General features: G+C 43.5%; 2 protein-coding genes across 2 annotated transcripts in view; both read right to left on the reverse strand.

The window, feature by feature from the left end:
• The window catches only part of LOC102455681 (disintegrin and metalloproteinase domain-containing protein 18), a 30,893-nt gene extending 30,171 nt beyond the window's left edge, over positions 1 to 722 (reverse strand). The window contains exon 1 of the mRNA XM_089773735.1: positions 489 to 722. Within this exon, the coding sequence (XP_089629861.1) occupies positions 489 to 722 (234 nt within the window). The remainder of the gene's footprint in view (positions 1 to 488) is intronic.
• On the reverse strand, positions 25 to 27,718 carry LOC102455918 (disintegrin and metalloproteinase domain-containing protein 32). Its single transcript, XM_075910921.2, has 19 exons — positions 27,632 to 27,718; positions 24,640 to 24,704; positions 23,504 to 23,565; positions 22,867 to 22,945; positions 20,801 to 20,877; positions 20,386 to 20,575; positions 17,673 to 17,738; positions 16,785 to 16,856; positions 16,040 to 16,206; positions 15,667 to 15,748; positions 14,784 to 14,920; positions 12,087 to 12,270; positions 11,710 to 11,799; positions 10,052 to 10,250; positions 7,163 to 7,271; positions 6,214 to 6,397; positions 4,167 to 4,247; positions 3,082 to 3,199; positions 25 to 1,490 (listed from the first exon to the last, which is right to left on the reverse strand). Exons 1-19 carry the CDS (start codon positions 27,681 to 27,683, stop codon positions 1,327 to 1,329), a joined length of 2,178 nt encoding a protein of 725 aa, XP_075767036.2. The 5' UTR covers positions 27,684 to 27,718; the 3' UTR covers positions 25 to 1,326.
• Positions 27,719 to 27,837: the final 119 nt, after the last annotated feature.

Consider the following 27,837-nt stretch of genomic DNA (forward strand, 5'->3'; position numbering starts at 1 on the left):
AGAGAGAATATTACTTAAAATGAATTAAATGCTTCATATAATCTCAAAGCTACAGAGCATATTTAGTTCTATCTCTTTAAAATTCCAGCAATTCAAAAGAGAATTTCTTGCTATCAAAGGTGAATTCTAATTGACAAATACAGAGTTCCTATAAAATACATAATTTTCCTGCATGACAGGAAGACTTTTAAAGTGCAATTTCTGTAGAAAATGCTATATTATGAAAATGCCATATATTGACGTTGGCCCCTGTCCTGCATTAGATTCCACTAGTGCAAATTCTTGTGTATCCATGAATTAAATGTAGGCTTGGCAGAGTTATATTTTCATGTTTAATAACTCTGATAGTATCAATGTTTACTTCTACCTATTTAAAGGTTCACAGTTGTATAATAATTGTGGATTTTTTAGTCTCAAAGGGGGTCGCCACCAGGTTAGTCTGTATCTGCAAAAACAACAAGGAATTCTGTGGCACTTTAGACTATAACCTTTTGTGGATAAAACCCGATGAAGTCGTTTTTACCCATTAAAGCTGATGTCCTAATAAATTCACTAGTCTCTAAGGTGCCATGGGTCTCCTTGTTGTTTTGGTGGGTTTTAGGAATTTTTGATCTGTATGCATTGACATTTTCACAGCTATAGAAAGTTATGGTGAAGGTCAGAGGATAATTATTTAATGACAGTGGACACTGAGATTCAACAAGACAAAACTTCATGACCATTACAACAAATTGGCAACATCACATATCAAAATAGCCCAAGTAAATCACTTAAATTAAATAGCCAAAGTAAACACCCTTAAATCACAGTCAAGTAAGTTTTCTTTTTCCTTACTTTGCACATCTGCAGGGTTTATTATTTTCCTTATTTTGTGTATCTGCAAAGTCTGATTATTACTGATGGACATTTTTGTTGTTGTTGAATGGTGTGCGTACAGTTCATTACTGACACCATTGAACATCTAATCCTTCTAAGCCTATGTACATGGGGCTGGCAACGGGCACAGGCATCAAGACCCAAGCTGGGAGATTGTGAGTCACAGTTTGGGGCCATCTTTCTAAAATCAATTTCCAGATTTCTTTGTTTCTTCATAAATGTAAATGCCCTTATTTTGTCTCACACTCTCCCTTCAATTTCCCTTACTCCTCCTGGAAGCAGGACTAACAGCATTGACCGGAGCCCCCTTCACTATTCAAATTAGCATCTCTTCACTAGATCCACTAATTCGAATCCTGGAAGATGAGAGTGGCAGCTTCGATCTTCTCTGTAGTGTAGACATACCCCAAATGAATACTTGGAAATAGTTAATTAGGTGAATAAAATGATTTACTCGTCAGCTTCTGAGTCCTCCTCCTTTAAGCACAGTCTGCTTAATTCATTCCATTTTACAATCATGATGATAGAACCAACAAGGACAGGCAGAAAGAGACAGAAACTTAGCAGCAACCAATTCTTCAAAGTGGCTTGAGAAGCTCTTTCTAAGACCATATCTAGAAAGGAAAACACGTAACAGATTTCACAAGTCCAAGCTGCTCAATTCCTTGCATCCTGTGTTGCTTATTAAGGAGAAGAGAGAGAAAGTTATCGGAGACTATGAAAGCATACAGCTCTTAAATACAATAAAATATTGTTTCCATTTGGTTAAAAAATTAAAAACGTGTTCACTTTGTATAGAAATTTATTCATTTCCTGAATCTCATGTATAGTTGTAGCTTAATAAACTAGGGTTACTTACTGGAATGAAGTTCTCTGAGTAAACTGTCTCTGCACATCCAGTCTTATGACATAACTATTTAAAGCAGTAAAATTACTGGGAGAACATACAACTACCTTCAGGACCTAGCATTCAGAACTGAGGTTACTGAAACCTGACAGACTCACTCCTCCCTTAGTTCCAGTCATCAAGCTGTAAATCTGACTGAAAACTCCAATGAAGTAGGGTGCATGAGTGTGGATGAGCAGCAGAATTCTAGTTAACCTTCCTCTCTTATTCAGGCACATTCTTGCTCTTGGAAGACTAATAAGCTGTTATTGTGTTCATACCGGAAGGGTTGTTTACTTTCCTTAGACTTAAGAGTTTTGATATCAAAGTCAGGCATTATGTGTTACAATGAACTTTTCAAAGCAAAGTGACTGTGTCTTGTAGTTTAAATATTTAGGCATCAATTTTAACAATGAAGAAAGAAAGACACTGATCATGTTAACCAAAATGGACAGAGTGCAGGCAGAGATTAAGAAAGCTTCTCTATGGAGCCTTCTCCTCCAATGGCAGATTTCCTTCCAGAGCTCAAAACCATTGAATTGAAGAAACTGGCAGAATGTTAAGACACGGGCTTGATTTATGAGCCCGGTGCCCCCTCTGTTCATAAGATAATGCAATACTTCAGTATTTTCTTGACTGAGCCACTGGTCTTACTGCTTCTTTGCATTATGGTTTCACCTATTAATAATTACAGGCCAGACTCTGCTGAGAGCTGTGTCCATGCAAATCAGAAATAACTGAGACTAGAATTGTCGTAACCACATAGCACAACCCCTCCCCCATTCCTCATTTCCTGTATTATAAATGTTCTCTTTTTCACAAAAATATAGAGTTTCAGTGTATAGCTACCCCATCACTGATGGTGTGATTTTCTGGATATTATGATGACATGTTTATCTAAGATGCCCATCACCAGAGTGTCTGATCACCATTCTTTTTTCAGTGAAGAGTGCATCTACAAGCACCCTAAACTCGAAGTAAGATACACAAAATTTGAGCTACACAAATTGCGTATCTTATCTTGAATCTATTTCGAAATAGCTTATTTGGCGCATCTACACAGTGCCAAATTTCGAAACAACATGCGATTTCGAGCCATCCCTTAACCCTGGTGCAACGAGGTTTATCGACATGTCAAAATAGTGCACCCGTTATTTCGAAAAATAGTTCAAAATAACAGGCGGCTTGTGTAGACACAGGGTAGCTATTTGGGGATACCTCCGGTGTCCTGAAATAGCCATGCAGAGTAGACGTACCCTTAGAGAAGAGTCTCTGAATTCAGGTCAGTGGGATGTAGGGCTTTTGCTCAGATTACTAACCAGAGTCCAAAAATCGAAATCCACTGTCGATACTCCCCCCCACTGCAGAGCCTTGTCTGCGGCAATCTGGAGGGCTCCAGCCAGGATTACAATGACAATGCTTCTTATTGTTGCATACCTGAAAACACAGGGGAATGTGGCAAAATTACTCCTTTAGACAATTGTCCTCAGAGAGTACTGTTGCCTACCCTCTACAGCAGGGGGTTTTCAAACTTTTCCCATTTGTGAATCCCTAGAAAATTTCAAATGTAGGCGCACGGCGCTTTGTAAATCTTAACACACAAAGATTGCCAGGGATCTGCAAACAACATGTTGAAAACTACTGCTCTAAGATCACATCTTTCTTGTCAAACTCCGTCTTCTAGCCAGACCGAGGACCAACCCTGCTCCCATTGATGCCAATATGGATTTTAGTGGGATACATTCAGGCCCTGAATACTGCTGCATAGTCTGACAGGCCAGAAAATATACCAGACAATGAGCTGAAAATAAGACTGTGCCTAAACCTCCTCCAAAAGCTGGATAAATATAATGCACAGTCCCTGTGTGGCAATATGCATTATTTACTGTTCCTTGCCCCAGAGAGGAGGACTGACTTGCCCACGGTCAACAGCAAGTTAATGGCAAAACTGAAATTAGAACTCAAGGACTTCCCAGTTTTCCATCCTGTCCTCAGTCCACCATACCAGCATGGTTCCTCCCGCCTGCTACACCCATGTTACATTGTTTATAAATCTACACTCATTTGGTCATTTGCAACTCCCTCCTGTTCAGAGACCCAGATCTTTGTTCTACTCTGCCAAGCAGCTCATCATTTCATAGTTATACTGAGCATAGCAATCTCTTTCAAATATTCTGATTTCATTGCTGGTTCTAAGAAAGCAAAATGGTGTCAACTGTTTTACTCAATTACTTCCATAAATAAATGGCAGTGGCATATTGATTTTGGACCTCGGGTGTCAGCCAAAAAGGGCTTTTACAGCCAATCCCCAGACACTTCAAAATGGGACTTTATAAGTAAAGAAATTCCTAAACAATATTCATAGAGGCAGTAACGCCAACATTGTAATATTATTATTACTTACTCCATGACCATTGCATTTTACTTGTGGATTACAATCATATTGCAGGGCTGCATAAAACTGGCACGTGCGGTTTAGACAAACCTAAAAAATGAAAGTTTCAGAGGGGTATCCATGTTAGTCTGTAACTGAAAAAAACTTAAAAAATAACTAATAGTCTTGCAGCACCTTAAAAACTAACACAAATGTAGATGTATCATGAGCTTTTGTGGGCACAACCAATTAAACAACAAACAAACCCACAGCATAAAATTCCAATTCAGCTGAGTCTGACAATCTTAGCGTTTGATAGACATTGACTGCATGCTCTGAAAAGAAGCCTAGGATGGAAGGGCCATAAATATTACAGCTTTACAGAAATATTCTAATGATTGCCAAAAGTTAATTGGCAATGCAAAGTGATGTGTTCTGTAGGGATGGCAGATTAAGAAGGGAATAAACGATGAAATAAACGATCCTGTTAATAACCACAAATCTACAAGTACCATGTGTTTATACATTTAAAACCAAGGCAAAAAAATTTTGATTTGTCAATACACATGCTTTCCAAATGCCACCATCACTGCTGGGGTTCTTCCCCTCCTCTGGTGAAGTTTATATCCCATTGGCTGCTGGGCCCATTGCTAAGAGCCACTTCCTGCTTTGCTCTTAGAAGGGTGCATGAGATGCAGCATGCTTTTCCTGTTCTGTAGCACAGCTCCAATATGGCCCCCCAGAGGGTCAAAGAGTCCAGGACAGCGATGGGCAAATTAGGCTAGTAGGTTGGCCACATGAGTGGTCTTCCTTCATTTCAGTGGGCCACAAGATTGTTGTATCCTGGTATTAGGAATAGAAAATCCAGTTTCCTCAGCGAACTGGGCCCTCCACCCATGGGTGGGCCCTGCCATGCTGGAACAACCCAACCTAATCTTTTCAATCTCTCTTCATAGGAGGTTTTTTTAAATGCCTCTAATCACCTTGTCACCCTTCTCTGAATTCCCTTTAATTCTGTAATACAATAGCCAATACTTCACACAATATTTTATTATATATTTTTAAAATGTGTGTCTGGCTGAGAGTCCTTTTGCTCAAGAACTCCTTCTAAACAGAAAGAGCTAGAACCACCATCTGGTATGCAGCTTCCTCTTAAACAAGGTAAGAGTTTGGCTGTACCATGACAGTGGGGTGTGCCTAGAATTCAATTGTGTCTCATAAAATGAAAAGGGTGGGGTCTGGGAGAAAGGAGTTATATGGTAGAAAGACCACAAGCAGGCAGCAAGGGGCCAGAAATGGGCATCAGGACAGCTATAACCCCATTGTGCCAGCAGGGATAGAGAAAGGGACAGCTATCTACTATATATTTCAGAGAGTTTGGTTGTGTGTCTGTTTGTCATCCCCCCTGCCAGGACATGCACCCCTCTCGCAGCTGTGCCTGCTGCTTCAGCAGCCATGGAGAGGCGCTTCTCACCTGGCCCCAATCTGCTACAGTGATAGAGGGCTGAGATTGTCTTCTCTCCATGGGGCAGCCTGCATCCTGAACCCATCATCTACAGCCCCATCCCAGAGCAATGATTGAAATGAAGACAAACAGAAGTTATTTGTGTTAAGGACTCGAGCAATGTCAGGTAAATCTTCTAGTTCCAAATAACGGTTACCATCATAGAATGGCATTATAATATTTTTATCCCATTCTTGATGTATCCAAACATCTTGTTCAGTGTTTTGACTGCAGCTGAAGTAGAGGTCCTCATTAAGTAGAGGTCCTCAATAAGCTGTCCTGAATGATGCCCCGGTCCCGTCCTGAGTTGATACAGTTAAGTTAGAACTCTGCAAAGTGCATCAGAAGTACAAATTTTCCCCACCAATATGCTTTACTTTGTGTTTGCCAACACTAAACTTTATTTGCTATTTTGTTGCCCACTCACATTTTCTTTTGGTGCTAAGTAAATAAAACATCAGTAATGAATAACCTTAAGCCACGTTGCCAAGCAATAAATATTTCTAAAACCTAATTAAGTTTCATAAAGTCTCACATATTGAAATGTTAGATGTTTATAAATTATTTCCGTACTTTTCCAGGTCCACACTCTGTGCCTTCTTTAACGAGGAGAGGGTCATTCTCTGTGGGTGGATTCATATAATCTAAAGATATGCATACATGGTCTCGCACTTGAGCATAAATAATAGCAGCTTTTTCTTTAGTGAATGGAGTGCGACTTGGATATGTACAAACTAACTTTCCACAGGTAACATCCCTATAAAAGTCAATAGCAGAGGAAAATAAAATGAGACAGGTGACCCCTGATTTGCCAACACATTAGAAAAATGAAAGAGCGGAGCACAGGTGGGTTGTTGCACATATTAGATTGGGATAGAGGTCATGAACAGGGCTAGGAAGTCAGAAGACTGATCCCTGAAATAAGGAGAGCACTGATGCACATCCATGGGGCACACATAAAAACATCAGCTCAAAGGCTCATCTAGCCCAGCATCCCATCCTTGGAGAGGAGCGCATGGCGCTTCAGAGGGAATGGACAGAGCAGGTAATCAAGTGGTCCATCCTGTCACCCATTCCCAGCTTCTGGCAATCAGAGGCTACGGGCACTACACCTGCCCCACGAGTTTTGTGCTTCCTTGTGCTTCCTTGGTGTGTTGCGGATTACACTTCAGAACATTTTTTTTTCAGTTATGTTCATTCACTGCCCATGCCTCAACCTTGATCTACCATATGCTCTTCAGGTGGAAGAAGAAGCAGGTATGCACGGCACTGAGTTCTGTTCTGTTCAGTGTGGAGCATTACTACTCCATAACCACATCTGGGTCAAGCACAGCTTCTGCTAATGCCTGCATTCCATGCTGCAGGAGCAAAGGCCTACGGCTAATGTAGAACACCTGCGACTAAAGGGAAAGGCTGTACTAAAATTTAAGCATCCTTACGACTGACCCAATAGATAGCAAACATTTGCACCAGACAGCAGAGGAAAGCAGAAATTAAAGATTTTTTTTCCTTAAAAACATACATCCAACCACAGGTTTTAAATCCTGTCTTCTGATCATTCCCACAGTGTCCAAACCTATCTGTTTGACTATTGATTTCTTCATAACATGCAAGAGGAGCATTTTTAGAACCTGTAAGTTTTGAGATAAGATTGAATATAATTAAAAAGAACACAAAATCATGTATTAATCAATCAGTCATTCTAAAGCGCCTAGCATTGCAATATGTATATGCTTTACATAGATTAGAGAAAACCAGGAAGGATAAAAATCAGTATTAAAAAAATCAGATACCTTTCTGTTCAAACTGTATTTTTATTTAAATTAAATACGTTTTTCTTTGAAGAAAAATAAATATATTTTAAAATTAAATTTCAAATTGTAGGAACCTATTTTAAGGCCTAAATGTACTATAATCTACTGATCATTTAAACTAAATACAAAAATAATATTAAACAGCATGTTCGTTGCTGAAGTTTTAAAGAAAGTCAGGCCACCGTACTGGTAGAAGTCAGGATACGTCTACACGGCAGGGCAAAAGTTGAATTAAGATATGCAACTTCAACTACATCGATTGAGTAGCTGAAGCTGAAATAGCTTAATTAGGCTTTTGGGTCTGTCTACACAGGAGGAAGTCGAAGGAAGAACACTCTTCTTTCGACTTCCCTATTCCTCATGGAGTACGATAATGTAGTATCAGTGAACTGGGCACTGATGGGCAGTGCAGTGTGCAAGGGAGAAGGAAACAGAAACCTGTGTACACACAGACAACTATGGCAGAGAGGGGGGGCACCTTGCTGCAAGCATTGGATGTTTTGGAGAGGGTACTTCCCCCATTTTCAGTGATTAAATGCTTCATTTTGGAGGAGAAACCCCCTCATGTCTCCTGAAGGGACAGAGCAACAAGAATGATGAAAGGTCTAGAGAACATGAGCTATGCAGGAAGACTGAAAGAATTGGGCTTGTTTAGTTTGGAAAGGAGAAGACAGAGAGGACATGATAGTGGCTTTCAAATATCTAGAAGGGTGTCACAAGGAGAAGGGAGACAAATTGTTCTCCTTGGCCTCTGAGGATAGAACAAGCAGCAATGGGCTTAAACTGAAGCAAGGGAGGTTTAGACTGGACATTAGGAAAAAGTTCCTACCTGTCACGGTGGTGAAACACTGGAATAAATTGCCTAGGGAAGTTGTGGAATCTCCATCTCTGGAGATATTTAAGAGCAGGTTAGATAGACATCTATCAGGAATGGTCCAGATGGTACTGGGTCCTGCCGTAAGGGCAGGGGACTAAACTTGATGACTTCTCGAGGTCCCTTCTATGATTCTATAAAAAGCTCATTCAAAGGTGAAAATACCATTGTGAGATTAAAAAGCAGCTTGTTGGCCTCTCCCAATCCAAGAGTAAAAACTAGGTGTGAAAGGAGAAGATATAGTAGGTTCTAACATCATGCTACGCTCATGACGGCAAGTTAAAGTATGGATTGGATAAATGGACTGTGGGGGATAGAAAGCTGGCTAGATCATCAGCCTCAATGGTAGCGAGCAATAGCTCCATGACTGGTTGGCAGTCAGTATCAAGCGGAGTGGCCCAAGGATCAGTTCGGGTCAGTTTATCTTTATTAATGACCTGGCTGAGGGGATGGATTGCACCCTCCACATGCTTGCAGATGACACTAAGCTAGGGGGAGAGGTAGATACACTGGAGGGCAGCAATAGGGTCCACAGTGACCTAGACAAATTGGAGGGTTGGTCCAAAAGAAATCTGATGAGGTTCAACAAGGACGAGTGCAGAGTCCTGCCCTTGGGACGGAAGAATCCCCAGCATTGGTACAGGCTGGGGACCGACTGGCTAAGCAGCAGTTCTGCAGAAAAGGACCCGGGGATTACAGTGGATGAGAAACAGGATATGAACCAACAGTGTGCCCTTGTGGCCAAGAAGGCTAGCAGCTTTCTGGGACGCACTAGTCGGAGAATTGCCAGCAGATCTAGGGAAGTGATTATTTCCCTTTTTCAGCACGGGTGAGACCACATCTGGAGTACTGTGTTCAGTTCTGGGGCCCCAGTGCAGAAAGGACGTGGAGTCATTGCAGAGAGTCCAGCAGAGGTTAACAAAAAATATTAGGCGTCTGGAGCACATGACTTATGAGGAGGGCTTATTTCGTCTACAGCAGAGTGAGGGGGGATTTGAGAGCAGCCTTCAGCTACCTGAAGGGGGGTTCCAAAGAGGCTGGAGAGAGGCTGTTCTCAGTGGTGACAGATGACAGAACAAGAAGCGATGGTCTCAAATTGCAGTAGGGGAGGTATGGGTTGGATATTAGGAAAAACTACTTCACCAGAATGGTGGTGAAGCACTGGAATAAGAACTGGTTTTCTCGTCTGCTCTTTGGTTAGCAAAAGAGAAGATATATTTTACAAATTCATTTTAATTTACAATCCCCACTTCATTTTTATTTTATTTCTACAAAATCTATGCTTATGGGTTACCTCCATGTCTTTATGATGATGTTTAATATCACTTTATACCAGTGTTTCTTAAATTTTTTAAGACCGAGGAATACCAAACGATTGTTTTTATGAGGAACACCAAAGATTTTTTGTTGAGGAAAAAAAAGGTCGGGGGGGGGGGGGGGAAGAAGGGTCAGGGCAGCCATTTTGAACTCTGTCATTCTCCGCGGCACACCTCTGACTGCCTCATGCCGTGGAACACAGTATAAGAAACACTGCTTTATACAAATAATTTGGTCACTCTGTGCTTCATTTCCTTGCCGTCAATAAAAAGGAAATAAAGATAAGTATTCATTTCAGATCTATGAGTTAAAGGGGCTAGATAAGTATGTTATTAATAATTATTATGATTACAGCATTGAGTTGAATAGATTTTAGAACAAAGAAGAACATAGTTGTCCCCATTACCTTTTCCATAGATCTTCTGACACTCTCTATCAGCCGACTGGCAACGTCCTTTGTAACAATAGGCAGTACCGTGTTCGCATCTGTGCCCATTCTGAACATACAGATCAGCTGGACAGTATGCAGATGACCCATTGCAGTACTCACTGAGATCACACTGACTATCAGCCACGGGTCTGCATTTCTTATTCTTTGCCATAATCTTGAAAAAGCAGGAATAGGGAGATTGTGCATGATTTATAAAGATTATGGTCAATAATGTTCAAATAACAATTTATGCAAAGCACAAGAAAAGATACTTAGGGTGAATAAGAAAATAATACCAACACACATATGCTGTGGAATGCGGTTATCACTGACTGTGACGAATGCGAGAATTCTTTGTAAAATTCTTATGAACTGTATGTATGAGTTCAGATCACCTGTGACTTTTAAAAATCATTTTCCTCAATGTTTCCTTTGACATGAAATAGAAATTGATAGACCCCAAACTCTCTGTCAGAGTGGCCTTAGTGATTTAGCATAAGGCATGCTTCCCCTAAGGCAGTACAGAAAAAAGTCCCACCATACTTCCAGGAGACGTCGTACTTTTAGAGGTGTCAGCTTGTGGATGACATGTAAAAGTACGATCCTTAAAAATATTTCATTTTGAAGCCCTAAGACTACAAAATTATGCACATGCTTAATTTTCCACATGTGAATAGTCCCACTGACCTGTCTGGAGAACTTGCCCCACTAGAACATGCAGAGGTGAGATATATCCCAATGTAAACTTAAAAGAAAGGACGAGATCATCAAATCCCGGTGCTAAGGGAACCTTTATGTGGATGAAGTAAGGGAACTGAGTGGAAGGACAAACTGGCGAGCAACTCAGGGGAAGTAAATTCTATTTTCATCTCTACTACTGGTAGGCTTGACCATGGGCAAGTCACTTAACCTTTCTGTGCTCTGTTTCCCTGGGTGTAACATGGTGATAGTAACGCTTCCTTCCCCCGACCTTTGTCTGTCTTGTCTATTTACTTTGTAAACTTTTGGGGACAGAGGCTATCTTCAACTATGTTTTGTATAGGAAGCTGTATCGCTAAGATAGTGACAGAGGAGTTTGCTCTCCCTCGTGCAGTGCTGTTCTCTTCTTCTTTAAGTTCTAAAAACCTTCCATTGCACTTCACATTTACAAAGAAGGCAAAATTATTTAGTGGTTCATGTAGGAGACCGTGCCTGAGAATACCTGTGTTGTAACCCTGCCTCCATCTGGTTTATAATGTGATACGAAACAAAGTGGAGCCCACTGTGGCACTACCAAGCCTGTGGGGGTTTTGAGTGTTGACCAAGTTGATGATCTTCACCAGAGAGTTTCAAAGCCAAGACACTTTTTGACTAAACAAAAGGAATAAAAGGGTCAGGGCAGCCATTTTGAACTATGTTGTTCTCCGTGGCACGCCCCCTACTGCCCATATCAAAAATATCGTCTGATTAAAATTAAAAGGGCTAATTAAAATGCTGCCTTTGGCCAAACACCACTCTTGCAAATGCCAAGTCCAGAGGTGAATCTTCACAAAGTGTCAGCACGGATTCACACAAATGGGAAGCTGGTTTTCACCTACAGCTGTGGAGTGAACTGGGTCTCTCCAGCTTCTGATCATCTTGAAGATACAAATTACCTTACACTTCTGGCAGCATAAACCAGTACCACACTGAGCTCCTCGCTTAAGTCTACAACTGTCAGTGCAGCATTTATCTTTTGCACAGTCCTGAAAAATAAACCAACAAAGCATTTGCTATTCTAAAATCTTTCTTCTTTAAAGAGTCTGTCCAAGATTATCACGCTGTAAAAATCACAACCTGAAAGATCCCCAAATTAAAATAAGTGTCAAGTTACAACAAAGTTAATTTGAACATGAAACACATTAATAAATATATGTAAGATCTCCAGTGACTCCCACATTTCAGTTGGGTGCTAACTCTCAAAGTGCGATTCTTCTAAACGGAGAGCAAAGGAAGCTGACACTACTTAGGCTTTCTGGTGGGGAGTACTAACCTGCGCTGAGCCACAGTCACACTGCTCTCCTCTTTCTACAATACGATTGCCACAGACTGAAGTCCGCTTGTAGGTCAGATTCAAATAGGGTCTGTTGGACAGGCATTCTCCTCCACTGTGTTTAATAAAACTTTTGAAATCTCTAATGCTGCAGCTGCTAAAGGCTTTTACCCCATTGGAAAGCCTAAAAAAATAATCAATGAAAAATTATATCAACTGAAAATATTCAAATATTTTGGAGTACTTAGATTCATTAATGCTACTTTCCAAAATATTCAGCAGAAGGACTTTCAGTTCATTTTATAAAACTTCATTCAAATAATGTCTTAAGAATAAAAATTGGCAGAAATTAGTAACTACAATTCATCCTTTTTATTATTATTATTAGAGATTTCCACTAATTTAAGTTAAAAAGGGATACCTAAGCATATCAGAGTTACTAACAAACTGAAATATATTTTAATTATTTTCTTATAAACGAAAACTTTATGTGAAAGATTTAAAAAAAAATCACACCTCTGGGTTACTTATAATGGCCTTAGTTTCCTTTTAAAAAACATATACACAAAACCTTACATCAATTATAAAGTGCTACAATATCCTGAACCATTTTAATCCAATACACAGATCAAATCTCTTTGTATTGAGAAAAATAAACTGAAGTTGAACAATCTCATTGTAGAGCTATATTCTGGTGATGGTTTTTGTAACATGAACATCTATCCATAAGAAATTAGAAAAAAAATTGTTATAGCTCTAACAGAAGCTATTGATTTGATGAACAAATTACCAAGTGAGCTTCTGTAGCATGTGTTAGGCAGAAGAGTAGAATAGATAAACATAAAATAGATTCTTTAGCTTTATGAATTCATTTCATATTATTGCCACCAGACAGCAATGATTATTTGTCACAACTGACAAAACTGAAAACAATTCAGTGTATAGATAGTTTCACTGAGTTAGTCACAGGCATCAGTTTCCACATGACCCGTGGCTGAATTTGACTTAGTAGCAGCAGGATTACATGATTTTACTGGCAGTCCCCAGAGCCGTGGGTTAGCTTGTGAACACTTTCTGGAGCTCTCCAATGTAGCCCATTTTTAGCATATCTTGATCTGCTCTGAATTGACTATATAAGTAATGTCTAGTAAGACGTATGTTATTGAAAATACAATTTGAGAATTCATCATATGACCATGTATGTTTTATCTAAAAAATAATTAAAAGCAGAATCTTGAGGAGGGGGAAAGCAAAGTAATACCGGTAAATGCCATGGGCCAAATTTTGCATTGTTACATGCATGCAATCCCACACATTCAGTGAGGTTGCCCTTTTATAGCTAGGAGCAGACTTTGTCCAACAGAGTTCAGACTCTTTCCCCCATACTTTCTAAAAGATTTTAAGCACATGACTGCCAGTAACTATAATGATCACGCCAGACTTTGAAAATTAACCCTTTCCATGGAAAATCACACAAACAGATAACTAATTAAATAAACATTACAAAAAACAGGAACAAACCAACAGCAAATTCTGTTCCACTCTAAGATCATTAACACAAGGAAAAAGGAACAAAAACAGATAATCAAAGCCTACTATAAACCTTAGAATCAGAATAACAGAACACTAGAACTGGAAGGGACCTCAAGAGGCCATCGAGTCCAGTCCCCTGCCCTCACCGCAGAACCAAGCACCATCTAGACCAGGGCTACTCAACTTGGAAGCCCCAGGGATCACAATGATATCCACAGCACATGCCAAGGGCCGCAACTTAAGTGTGGTTGCATATGCATGCAAATATATGCAAATAGCTTCTTTCACAGAGCGCTCCCAGCACCTTCTCCCTGGGGGCTAGAAATGCCGACACCCTGTACCCGTCTGTTCCAGCCAGCCCGTCCGCTGGCGTCTTTCAGTGCTCACCCCACCTGGGAGATGCTTCACCATTGTGGAGCGTGTTCCCAGTGGAGGCCACTTTCAAAGGATCCCACCCGTGTGTTGAGCCCCGTGTAAACCCAAACCGCACAGTGGGCCTCAAACGAGTGGGCCACATGTGGCCCACGGGCCGCATGTTGAGTAGCCCTGGTCTAGACCATCCCTGACAGGTGTCTGTCCAACCTGCTCTTCAATGTCTCCAAAGATGGAGATTCCACAACCCCCCTGGGCAATTTATTCCAGTGTTTCACCACCCTGACAGGCAGGAAGTTTTTCCTAATGTCCAACCTAAACCTCCCTTGCTGCAATTTAAGCCCCTTGCTCCTTGTCCTATCCTCAAAGGTTAAGGAGAATGATTTTTCTTGTAACTCCTTTTTAGGTACTTGAAAACTGTTACCATACCCCTTCCCAGTCTTCTCTTTTCCACACTAAATAAACCCAGTTCTTTCAATCTTCCCCCATAGGTCATGTTTTCTAGACCTTTAATCATTTTTGTTGCAATATAAATATGAAACATGCATACTTGCATGCAGATATGAAAACATATTTTCAGATATGTTTTTCAGAAACTATTTTGTGGTATAAAGAAGTGCCACTCAAAAGTTTCATTGATATCAAGCTAATTTGAGGGTGCTCTCCCTTCACTCACAGAACCATTTAAATACTAAGCCATGGTCACTGACAATATTTGAACTTGCATAGCACAGGAAAGCACTTCTAAACAATAACAATGCAATATTAGGTGAGGTATACAGGCAGACTTACACTGCCTTGGTGTTCATTACACAGATGGATCCAGGACACAGACAGTTCCTAGAATCGTCATATGCTATTCCCAGACTCAACCCCAGCAGCTGCGCAATGATGACTGAAAATGCTTCCAGTGTTACAGCCCTCTGATACTAAATAAGAGAGAGATCTGGAAATCATTATCAAAGAAACTCAGTTAAGGAAACAAAAACTGTGATAAAATTCTAAACTCTTCTGTTCACTGCCCAGTTAGGTTGTATTTTATAACACTGCATGTACTTTTATGTAAAACTCCTGAAGATGCTTGTCTTCAATACCAGACCAAAGTTCATGCTGACTTACATTCTGGAAAATCAAACAAAAGCAAGGAGGATGTACAGGATGTGAAAAGCAATGCAGCACTTGACACAGAATATGTAAGAGAAATGAATATTGTATAATATATAATTGTTCTTACGATTCAATCCTGCAGGGTGCTAACTTCTAGCCTTGATGCAGCAAAACATTTAAAGAGGTGCTTAGCCTTAATTCATGAACAGTCCCAAGTTAATGGGACCACTCAGTATTTATAGATAAGCATGCTGAAGAGCTTTGCTCGATTAGTGCCAAAGTACTCAGCACCTTGCAAAGTAAAGCTCTAAAGTACTTTAAAGGGCTAGGAGGAGACTATAGACAAAAGTAGGCCCCCATATTCGCACTTCTGCTCCAAGATCTATTGAAGCACTTATGGGCAAATTTTTCTAACCAAGAAGAGCCTAAAGTCAAACATCCAAATGCATATTTAAGGCATCTCAAATACAAATGAGCTATTTCTCACAGGTGCTGAGTGCCCACCACCACTCCCTCTGAAGCCAGCGTTACAATGTTTACTAGCCATGTAGATCCGATAATACTATACCAGAGCAACTCCGCCAGCATACTTTCTGAGACACATCCTGCCTGAAAATGCTGCCCCTACATAATTAGGGTGGTTCCTGTAACTAAAACACGAAAACAGACTCTTGAGCATAACTATGTTCTTGGCAGCAGTGTTTAAAGGACAATGTGTCTTATAGTTTAACTTTTACTTTCTATTGTTTACAATAGAAACATTCTGAAAAGTCTGAAAATATTTTGTAAGCACAGTACATCTAGAATTATATTTATAATAATTCATAGTGTCTGTCCTTTTATTTTCTCAAGAGATGTTTGTAGATCATGTGGAATTGTGTTGGCCCAGTCTAAAAGATTTCCAGGGTGCCTTTTTAAGAATAGAAAAATGTTCTTCTTACACGAATAAATATGCCACATCATGTGGCCGTAGAACAAGGTAAGATTCTTTCCATTGTAAAAATCTTCGCAGTATCTCATCAGCTTCCCCTGCTGTATAAATTTTATTATTATCTGTCCAAAACTCCAAAGAAGACAGTACAATTGTTATATTAAGGGAGGTAAACATCTGAAAATACAACAGAAGAAACAGATATTCAATTACATTTGATGTGTAGCAGGATTTTAGTTTTATAAAGAATAACCTAAAGGCCCAACTTAGCAAAATGGACATCACACAACAGCTCTTGGGTGTGGAGGTACTTCCCTCCAGAATCTGAAAAACTAAAAGGAGAATGGGGGGGGGGGGAGATTGCAAACAAATATATAGTGCTTGCCCAACAGACCAAACAAGTAGTTCTGAGAAGAGGGGTTTCGGCAAATAAACAGAGGATTCATAACTAAAAATATATACAAATAAACATCAGGTTATAAATCCTGACCCTGAACATGTCCACAACACTACAAATTCAGATGCAAAAAAAGTCAGAAGCTTGATGCTGGAAGTGTAGCAATTAAACATTGTTTCTCTAATTGCTATAAAGATCTGGCTGTCATAAACAAAAACTTGAGACTCAAGAGTTAAAATCAAGACTAAATAATTCCCTGGAGAAAATAAGAAAATCTAGAAAATCTTTGGCCTTTAATAGCATCAAAGTAAAACATCCACATTACATTTCAATATGAAACAAAAAAGCAGTTACTTACACTGTTCACAAATCCAAGAAGCTGGATTATTTGCTTTGTTATAACATCCTTGTCTGAACCCAGATATTGGTACTGGAAAAATAAGACAATTTTTTAAGTAACAGCTAAACATCATTACAGGACATTTTTTGAACATGCCATTTCCCTGACGCAGCAGTGGAACATTCACATGGGGCTCAAATTTGGAGCATTTAAATGTGTCTAATTATTTTAATTCTCAGTTTCCTTCCAATTCCATGAACAAAATAAGCACTGATCCTTTGACAAAAGTTATTATGTACCCGAGAATTAAGGATCTAATTCTGTCATGAGGGCCACAGAGTCTATTGCTTTGACCAATACCCATGGCTTGTTCAGTGGTCGGCCAGCGGGAGCAGCTGTCAGCCCCTGCCCAGAAGCAGCAGCAGGGCTGGAGCCATGGCCTGGGGCTGGAGCATCAGCAAGCCCTTGCCGCAGATCCATCGTCTGGGACTAGAGCAGCAGCTGCTGCCATCGGAGCAACAATCTGGGGCAAGAGCAGTGAGCGGCCTCTGCCACTGCAGCAGCAGCCTGGGCTGGCGCAGCAATCAGGCTGCAAGAACAGCAGTGGGGCTGCAGCAAAGGTCAGCAGCCAGCACCCAGCATTGCTCTGACTGGTAACCCGCGCCCCGGGGTATGTTTAGTAAAAGTCAAGGACAGGTCACGTTCTTCAATGAATTTTTCTTTATCACCAGTGACCTCCCCATGACTTTCACTAAAAATACCCAAGATACAATCTCAGCTTTTCTGACAACCCGTTATTGCATCCCGGACCTTTAGAAGGACAGTCTTCAAACGATGCATTTTGTGACATTTTAAAAAGTACCAGAAATATATGAAATAAAGCAAATTTGACTGATACAGACTTACCAAACCCTTGTCCACTACCACATACATTTCCAGATACCTGGGGGATTTGGTGACATCTGACATTGACTGCAAAAAAAAGTCTTCAATACTTAGTGATCATGTCAGTATTTCACCTTTTGTATCACTTACTAACTCTTTGTCAGAAGTGGATGTTAGCCATGAAAGCTTTCCAATTAAACCTGTTAGTCTTTAAGGGTACGTCTAGACTACAGGCTTTTGTCGACAGAAGTTTTGTCGACAGATACTGTCGACAAAGCTTCTGTCGACAAAGAGCGTCTAGACTACAGCCAGACTACCAAGCTGCTTTGTCGACATGGTAGTGTAGACGCAAAGGACAGTTTACATGCAATAACACCTTCTGTTGACAGAACTCTGTCGACAGAAGGCGTTATGCCTCATAAAATGAGGTTTACCAGCGTCGACAAAACTGCTGAGTTCTGTCGACGTTATGTCGACAGAACTCAGCGGTAGTGTAGACGCAGGTATAGTTTTGTCGACAAAACTTAAGCCCCAAAGTCCACTTTTGTCGACAAAACTCTGTAGTCTAGACACACCCTAAGGTGCCTCAGGGCTCCTTTGTTGTTTTTGCAGATACAGACTAACACAGCCACTCTTCTGAAACTAGATTCCAAAAACTTCAGCATAATTTGGTCTTAATTTCTGTAGCAATATTAAGAAACCAGAGATGAGTATAAAATAAACGAACTGATTAAACAGCAGCTACCCTAATGGCACTTACTCTTCATTCTTAGCAAAACATCTAAACCAAGGAGCTACAGAAGTAATATGCACAGCTGGCCAAACCAGCCATATATCATCACTTCCCAGATTCTTAAAAAGTCAAAAATTGAATATTCTAATACCAGATAATTTCCGTCCTACTCCACTCTATGAGTTTGTCTCCCTTGTCCAATGAAAGGTTCTGTGGGGTCCAAGCCTTAAGCCCCAAACACCTCTGGAGAATGTCATGCCTCCTACGCCATTTGGGTTTTATTTTTGCCCTATAAATACCACCATTTCTCTGGTGGCTAAGGGTACGTCTAGACTACAGGGTTTTGTCAACAGAAGTTTTGTCAACACATACTGTTGACAAAGCTTCTGTCGACAAAGAGCGTCTAGACTACATCCAGTTCTGTAGACAAAGCAAGCCTCTTTGTCAACATAACAGTGTGGACGCAAAGGACAGTGTAGATGCAATAATGCCTTCTATCGACAGAACTCTGTCAACAAAAGGCGTTATTCCTCGCAGAATGAGGTTTACCAGCGTCGACAAAACTGCTGAGTTTTGTCGACGTTATGTCGACATAACTCAAAGGCAGTGTGGACGCAGGTATAGTTTTGTCGACAAAAGTCCACTTTTGTCGACAAAACCCTGTAGTCTAGACACACCCTAAATGTCCCCAGTGAATCTCCACTCTTAATAACTGGCACCAGCAACATCTTATTAAGTTTGCCAAATGGTTTCAACAAAAATACTGGTCACACTTGACATTACATCACAATCTACATTGCATCTTATTTAGAAAATACCAGACATTGATATTTTCTCATTTCCATTTTCTCAATTTGTTTCCCAAACAGAAAGTTCAAATACTGGACTGTCCAGTTCAAAACCGGACACCTGGCAACCCTACATCTTATCTGTCACCTTCTTTGACCCAGCAAATAGAATCTACACATGAAGTTCTAGGGAAGAATTTTCCCCCGTGGAAGGCCAAGGTTGAAAATCCACCCTCTCGTCAAGCCATGGTGGAAGGGCATCAAGAATGAGTTATTAAAGTCGAAATAGGGAACCAAAAGTCAGGCAGGACTATCTACATTCGCAAGTGGGAACTAGAGCTGTAATTTAATGCTGACAGTGAAACTCTTATCAGACAGATTTACAGGAGTTGTGCTCAATCAGCTAAAGCTATCCCCACTGAGACAGGATATACCCCTGAATATGGGACATTAGTAACATTGTGTCTGCAGATACCGGAGTGACATAGAGCATCATGTTCAGTCTAATGGATCATACTTCTTTAGCAATAGCTTAATCACAGTGCTATTTTTTTTTTACCAAAGTAAAAGCTCTCATATGCCATGAACAGGCACCAAGTTGCCCAATTTCTGCATAACACAGAGGGTCTGTCTACACTAGCCCCCTAGTTCGAACTAGGGTGGTAATGTAGTCAACCGGAGTTGCAAATGAAGCCCGGGATTTGAATTTCCCGGGCTTCATTTGCATGTTGCCGGGCGCCGCCATTTTTAAATGTCTGCTAGTTCGGACTCCGTGCCCCGCGGATACACGCGGCTCGAACTAGGTAGTTCGGACTAGGCTTCCTATTCCGAACTACCGTTACTCCTCATGGAACGGATTAGGAAGCCTAGTCCGAACTACCTAGTTCGTGCTGCTTGTAGCCGCGGGGCACGGAGTCCGAACTAGCGGACATTTAAAAATGGCGGCGCCCGGCAACATGCAAATGAAGCCCGGGAAATTCAAATCCCGGGCTTCATTTGCAACTCCAGTTGACTACATTACCACTCTAGTTCGAACTAGGGTGGTAGTGTAGACATACCCAGACATAGTAATTAAATCCAGATTCAAAACAGTCCCAGTGAATTTCCTGTACCCTGCATTTCTGGTTCAACAGAATTATGTAATCCAGTATTTTTGAGCACAGATACTGACAGTAACATAATCTCTACCCTTAAGACATTAAGTGGCACTCACATCAATATCTGTATGCAGCTTGTAAGAGATGTTTCCAGACACCTTTTCTCTCCCTATATCAATGTAGGCATTTGAAAAAAGTGGGCTTTCTGTGTTTTCATTCTTTATTTGATAAATAATGTGTTCAAATCCAGGTGAAGACTCCAAAGGTTCAATTCCATAGCTGGCATTCTGAAACTGCAATAGACCCCTGAAAAAAAAACCAGCAATATGCAGGTTACATAAAGTCATAAAATGATCTGAATTTAAATGCCATGAGCTTCAGACCTTAAACATTAGACACCACGCACAGTGAGCATCATTAAAATGTTAGCATTCTCTAACTGTTACCACACAGTTGGATCTGGGATACTGAATTTTCCTAGAGGCATTATTCTAATTACTTACTGCTGTAATTAATAAAATATTTCATTACCTGAGCCCAGAGCAGGTGCTGAGTGTTACAAGTGAATTGGGGAAACCAGCAATATATCCTTGATAGTAGCAGTCATCCTAAATATTTTTTTTAAATCAAAGAAAAGTGAATAGCTTAACTTATCGAAAAGTATAGTTATCCATCCCAGGTCATCTCCACTTAGCTGATCATTTTAGAGCCTCCACAGACACCTCCATGGAACTTTAAACATCTCAAAATAAAAGTGTTCAAGTAGAACACATCTCAGTATTGTGGCTCAAAATCTGAGGCAAGTGCCCACCAGAGTAAGTAGGCAGAGAGAGTTGGAGAGATGAGCGAGGGACTATAGGAGAAGGAACCTTTCCCCAAGGCTACAGAGAGACTTCCCAGCTGTTCTGCACAGGATGTTTCATCCTAATGGCTAAAGTAGTCTACGCAAGACCTTTACATGTCTCTCCTGTGGGATAGGAGAAAGGAGTCGGGAAGATCTGCATTTCAGAGTCCCTCAGCATGTTCATACTCACCCTGGCCTCCTCCCATTTCAGGCACAAGGGGCTCTCATGTAGAAGGCTTCAGTGGCAGAGAGCCCAGCATGTCCTGTGCAGTCTCCTAACATCTGCACCCTGGATCTTTTCCACACCAGAAAAGCCAGTACCACTGCACAAGGGTGCTCGGTGTCTGCGATTTGTCCTTACGATTGCATTCTTGCCCCCCACTTTTTCATCCTTCAATTTCTATCCGAGACATACAAATAAGCCCAGAAGGGACAAGGCAGCGAGAGTTCCAAGGTAATTCCTTAGAGATCCTAAGCTGTCTGCTCCCAGCTAGTTTGCCAAATTTGGAAATATGGTTTCTGAAGATGTGTCCCATCACAAAGGCTGGGCTGCAGCAAAGGCTCCAGCATGGGTCTGTTTGTTGTATTGCTAAGCATGCACAGCTCTCTTTTCCTGCCCTCAGATAAAAGGTGAGCACTAATTCCGAAGTTATACATAGGTATTAGTAGCAAAGGCCATGTGGTTGCAGGAACTGCTCACAGTTCTTGTCTACTTCCTGCTCTACTGTGCAGAAGGAATAGACAAACATCATAGTCTACCTCCATCAAGTCAGAAGGGAATGCTGGCACACATCTGAGACAACCCCTCCCTGTGAGGGGCACAGGGAAGGAAGAACATTGAATCTGCTGACAGTGATTAAAAGAGAAAACAGGAAAGCAGTTGAATTCACCAGAAGGAGAAAAGGCAGAGAAAGAGTAGGAATGAAAGATCAGAGGAGAATAAGAAATGTTGGGGAGATACCAAACTACAGTAGTAAACAAAAGAGTCTTGAAGAGAAAGGGAAAAGATCAAAACTTTAGAAATTAAAGGGAAGTGAGGGAAGGGTGCGCCTCTAGGTGAGATAACCGAATGGGAGAGCAACTAGTGATCCACTTTAATCTCTTGGGATCCTTTCACAGATCCACCCTGGAAACCACAAGAAAGCAGTCTGAGAGAAGACATTAAGGACCCCTCCAAAAAGATGCTGCATTTCCTCAACTCCTATTTTTTTCAGAAAAGCACATTAGCTTGTGTAAGGGATTCCTAATAGAGTTAGGCAATGGATTACATTAGGAGAAAAGGTAGCATCTGCCCAGTTTTAGTTAAATCCTGAAGTAGAGAACCTATGGGGGACAGCTTGTGATGGAAGATCCAAACATTACCTATGGCAAATGGACAGGACAGTACAAAGTCCTCTGTTTTCCTGTCCTGGCCTTCCCTACTGAGTTTAAGCATAAATGATATGTGTGTTCTATTTGTATACATTGTACAAGTTAACTACAACAAACAAAGTTAGATCTAACTAGTCACTGTTTTTGAAAAAGTTCCTAATTAGCCAACCAAAATAAATTTCAAATAATTAATCTTATTGTTAATTCTCAGTGGAAATATTTCCTGGAAGAATATCATGCCAGGATTAGTAAAATGTCAGCAATAAATAAGTAAAGATAGAGATTTTCTGATATTTAAAAAAAAATGTAAAATCCCCAGAGTTTGTTTATAACAATTCTGATCTGAAAAAGCTAAAAAGCTGCAAAACAAATTCAATCTTACCTTAATATGTGGGGAATCAGAATGAACAGACCCCCCTTTGCTGTAAGTATACACCCTGAAATCTTCAGGTAAAAATAATCTATAAAAAAAGATACAAAACATTTAAATTTCAAAACAAAGATCACACATTCTTGCAGGTTTATTGAGCATCCACACTTCTTTCAACATGCTGCAATGATTTGCATCACCCCTAGTTTTGTTTCTGCAGTTACAATTTAATGTTGTATAGCTTCTTTCAGACTGAAAAATTGCTGTGTTAGATGGGGTGACAGTAATGAGTAGCCCTCAGATCACATTGGTACAAACCCTTCTGAGAATTCCAAGTTTTTCTGCGATTTGCCAGTCAGCTTCTCAATCTTCTGCTTATGTCTTGAGACTGAAGAACACAGGGATCTCTGAAAATACTTCCTACCAGAGACTCTTAGATTCTCCTATTGTCAATGCACAAAACTAGGAATAACTGAAGCTAAAGCAAAGAAAATACAGAAGTGTCAGCTTGAATTGTTTCAGAAACTTAACCAATGATTGGAAAAGAAAAGGAAGATAAAGAAAATTATCCAATACTTGAGAAGCCTTCTTAGAACCACATGATTGGCTTATAACAGATAAGAGCAAAAGGGTTAGGAACAGCACTTACTGTTGCTTCAGGTGAAGAGTATATGGTATCCTTTCTATTGTAATGACATAAGACACCTTGTCCTGAACCATCCAGAAAGACAGAGGGGAAAATAATTCAGTAACACAATATTTTGCAAAGCATAGTAATTCTCTATTAAGTATGAACTTAAATTAAAAATGCACCACGAATGTTTGAAAGAGCGCCATGACGCGATTATGCAAATGAAATGTGGGATATTTAAATCCCCTCTTCATTTGGAATTTCAAAGTGTCTAATTTACATCCCTTTGTCGAAAGAGGGATGTAGTCTAGACACAGCCTAAATATCCAAGACGCATGTAAATAGGTTTTCATCCCCTCTCTATTGTCATTGATAAAAATAAAATCTTGTATGTCAACAAAACCTTTCATCCCAAAATCTCAGTTTATAAAAATTCAAATAAAAAAACTGAAGCACGAGGAGGCATACTTGTTGCAAAACAAACAATACAATGACAATTTAGAGCCAGAAATAGGCTAGAACTCCCAGATTCTGTCTCCTGATCTGTCCTGCAGATACCACCATCTAAAACTTCTGTGGTATTGTAACTTGGCACTGGAAAGACACAGAAACTCACATTTCAGATTCAACAAACTTGAAGAAACAATTATTTTGCAACCTTATACAGCCCTCAAGGCTGTCAAGTTTCACATCTGAAGCCCCATCTCAAGCAAGTCAATGAAGAGACTCCCATTGTCTTCAATGGGTTTTAGAATGGTTACTACTCGTGACCTAAAAGTTATACACATTGAATTATTTGTAAGAGTGGGAGTTTAAATTGTAAATGTAATTAATAAATGATAAGTTGCCCTTTATTTGTAATTTTTAATCTACACGTTTTATCTTGTAAAACATTTTTAGTTCCACTTTAAGGTTATTGTTTTGTGTGCCAACACATTTTGCCACACATAGATTCCTTCCCAAAAACTCACTGTCCCAAGGGATGTTTCACTGCAACATTGGAAACACCTTACACACTACAGCCACAAATCTGCAACAAGGATTATAGCATTTAAAAGATTTTAACAAATTCTCAATGTCCTTCCACCTAAACATATGTATTATATAATTTAATAATTTAATTATATAGAAGAACAGTTCTATTCCGTAACTACCAGATCTCCAGTTATATTCGAAGATATCCTTTGAGGATGTGTGAGGTGCAAAAATATTTGAGAACCTAAAAGAGGGAAATATGTTAGTTATTTTTATGTAATGACATCACAAACATATCTGAATCAGACTCAAAGCTCTACTGTGCTAAGTATTGTATAGCGCAGACATAATTAGGTTCCTGTCTTGCCCATGCAGAATTTATCAACCAGCAAAGATAGACACACACATGCTTAATTTAGGTTAAAGTTAAGCATGCATAAGTCTTGGTAGGAACATGGCCTAAAAAAAATGATAAGTGAGGGAGAGATACAGGCAGTCCCCGAGTTACGCGTATCCGACTTACGTCGGATCCGCAGTTACGAACGGGGCCCTCCCTCTCCCTGGTCTCCAGCAGACCAGGGAGAGGAAGCAGAGCAGCGGAGCACGCGGGCAGCGGACAGCCCAGACGCGTCCGCGTGTTCTGCCGCTTTGCTCCCCGTCCCCCTGGTCTGCGGACCAGGGAGACGGGGAGCAAAGCAGAGCAAAGCCGCGGAGCACGCGGGCAGCGGACAGCCCAGAAGCATCTGGGCTGTCCGCTGCCCGCGTGTTCCGCCACTTTGCTCCCCGTCCCCCTGGTCTGCAGACCAAGGAGACGGGGAGCAAAGCAGAGCAAAGCCGCGGAGCCCGCGGGCAGCAGGACAGCCATGGCGCGTCTGGGCTGTCCCGCTGCCCCGTGCTCCGCGGCTTTGCTCCGGACGCCTGTGGTACAGCAGCTGGGGCGCTGCCGGTTGGTCCCGTAGCGCCGGGGGGAGCAGGGCTGGGGCAGGTAATGCCCATTTTTGAAGGCCCTTCAGGTGGCCAGGGCCCCGGACACAGGCCCTGCTGTGCGGAGTTTCCGGTTGAAGGTAACCAGGAGGCATCTCTCTGGGCTGGGGCGAGCGAGAGGGAGGCGTCCCAGAAGCAGACGACTGTGTGGGGACCCAGTGGACGACTGGAGGGGGTCTCACAGCCTGGAATGGTGACTATGAGGCAGGGGTCAGTGACTGGGTGGGGAGGGGTCTTTCCTCTTGAGGGGTCATTGCTCACAGCAAAGGAGTGGCTGTGAGGGGGGCAGTGCAGGGAATGGCTGGGGGGTGTCTCTTCCTTAGTGGATGATGGGGGGTCAACACAGGCTGTGACAGGGAGCTTTGGGGGTCTGTGCCGTGGAGGGTCTCTCCACTGGCAGGTGATGGGGAGGTCAGTACAGGAAGTGACGGGGCAGGGAAGAGGATGGGGGCAGTGCATGGGGTGGCTGTGGGGCTCTCTTCTGGGGATGATGGGGGTCAGCAGAGCAGGTGACGGGGGGCTGGGGGCAGTGCAGGGTGTAGCAGGGTGATGGGGGACACAGAGGTGGAGGGCTCGGCGCGCAGTGCAGGGTCACAGGAGGCTGTGGGGATGGGAACAGTGGGGGCTGCACAGGAGGTGATGGGGCTGTGGAGGGGCAGGGTGCTGTGGGGGGCAGAGCAGGTGGCGGAGGGGCTGTGGGGGGGAATTGAGCGGGGGAGCAGGAGGCTGTGGGGGGGGTCAGAGGGGCAGGGTGCTGTGGGGGGCAGAGCAGGTGGGGGGGTCAGAGGGGCAGGGTGCTGTGGGGGGCAGAGCAGGTGGGGGGGTCAGAGGGGCAGGGTGCTGTGGGGGGCAGAGCAGGTGGCGGAGGGGCTGTGGGGGGGAATTGAGCGGGGGAGCAGGAGGCTGTGGGGGGGGTCAGAGGGGCAGGGTGCTGTGGGGGGCAGAGCAGGTGGGGGGTCAGAGGGGCAGGGTGCTGTGGGGGGCAGAGCAGGTGGGGGGGTCAGAGGGGCAGGGTGCTGTGGGGGGCAGAGCAGGTGGCGGAGGGGCTGTGGGGGGGAATTGAGCGGGGGAGCAGGAGGCTGTGGGGGGGGGTCAGAGGGACAGGGTGCTGTGGGGGGCAGAGCAGGTGGGGGGGGTCAGAGGGGCAGGGTGCTGTGGGGGGCAGAGCAGGTGGGGGGTCAGAGGGGCAGGGTGCTGTGGGGGGCAGAGCAGGTGGGGGGGTTAGAGGGGCAGGGTGCTGTGGGGGGCAGAGCAGGTGGGGGGGTCAGAGGGGCAGGGTGCTGTGGGGGGCAGAGCAGGGGGGGGGTCAGAGGGGCAGGGTGCTGTGGGGGGCAGAGCAGGTGGCGGAGGGGCTGTGGGGGGGAATTGAGCGGGGGAGCAGGAGGCTGTGGGGGGGGTCAGAGGGGCAGGGTGCTGTGGGGGGCAGAGCAGGTGGGGGGGTCAGAGGGGCAGGGTGCTGTGGGGGGCAGAGCAGGTGGGGGGGTCAGAGGGGCAGGGTGCTGTGGGGGGCAGAGCAGGCGGGGGGGTCAGAGGGGCAGGGTGCTGTGGGGGGCAGAGCAGGCGGGGGGGTCAGAGGGGCAGGGGGCTGTGGGGGGCAGAGCAGGCGGGGGGGTCAGAGGGGCAGGGGGCTGTGGGGGGCAGAGCAGGCGGGGGGGGTCAGAGGGGCAGGGGGCTGTGGGGGGCAGAGCAGGCGGGGGGGTCAGAGGGGCAGGGGGCTGTGGGGGGCAGAGCAGGCGGGGGGGTCAGAGGGGCAGGGCGCTGTGGGGGGCAGAGCAGGCAGGGGGGTCAGAGGGGCAGGGGGCTGTGGGGGGCAGAGCAGGCAGGGGGGTCAGAGGGGCAGGGGGCTGTGGGGGGCAGAGCAGGCAGGGGGGTCAGAGGGGCAGGGGGCTGTGGGGGGCAGAGCAGGCAGGGGGGTCAGAGGGGCAGGGTGCTGTGGGGGGCAGAGCAGGCGGGGGGGTCAGAGGGGCAGGGCGCTGTGGGGGGCAGAGCAGGCGGGGGGGTCAGAGGGGCAGGGCGCTGTGGGGGGCAGAGCAGATGGGGGGGTCAGAGGGGCAGGGGGCTGTGGGGGGCAGGAGGCAAGTGGCGGGGGGGGGGAGGATGGGGCAGCGCAGTGGACGGGGGCTGGGGGCTGGGCTGGGGCCGGGGGGGCTGGGGGCGGGGGGGGCTGGGGGCGGGGCGGGGTCTCACCCAGCCCGCGGAGCAGCGCGGCCAGCAGCGCCAGGCGCAGCCCCTGCCCCATGCTGCGGGCGAGTAACGGCCCGGGCTGGGGGCGGGGCGAACGCGGCGCAGGCCCCGCCCCCTGCGGGGGGGGCGCTATCCCCGAGCCGGGCCCGCGGGCGGCGCGTTCCTCGCTCCTCTGCAACCCCCGGCCCCGCCCCCCCGAGCCGCCGCCT

The sequence above is a fragment of the Pelodiscus sinensis genome, chromosome 28 (assembly GCF_052426305.1).
Source record: "Pelodiscus sinensis isolate ZL-2025 chromosome 28, ASM5242630v1, whole genome shotgun sequence".
NCBI classification, from domain to species: Eukaryota; Metazoa; Chordata; order Testudines; family Trionychidae; genus Pelodiscus; species Pelodiscus sinensis.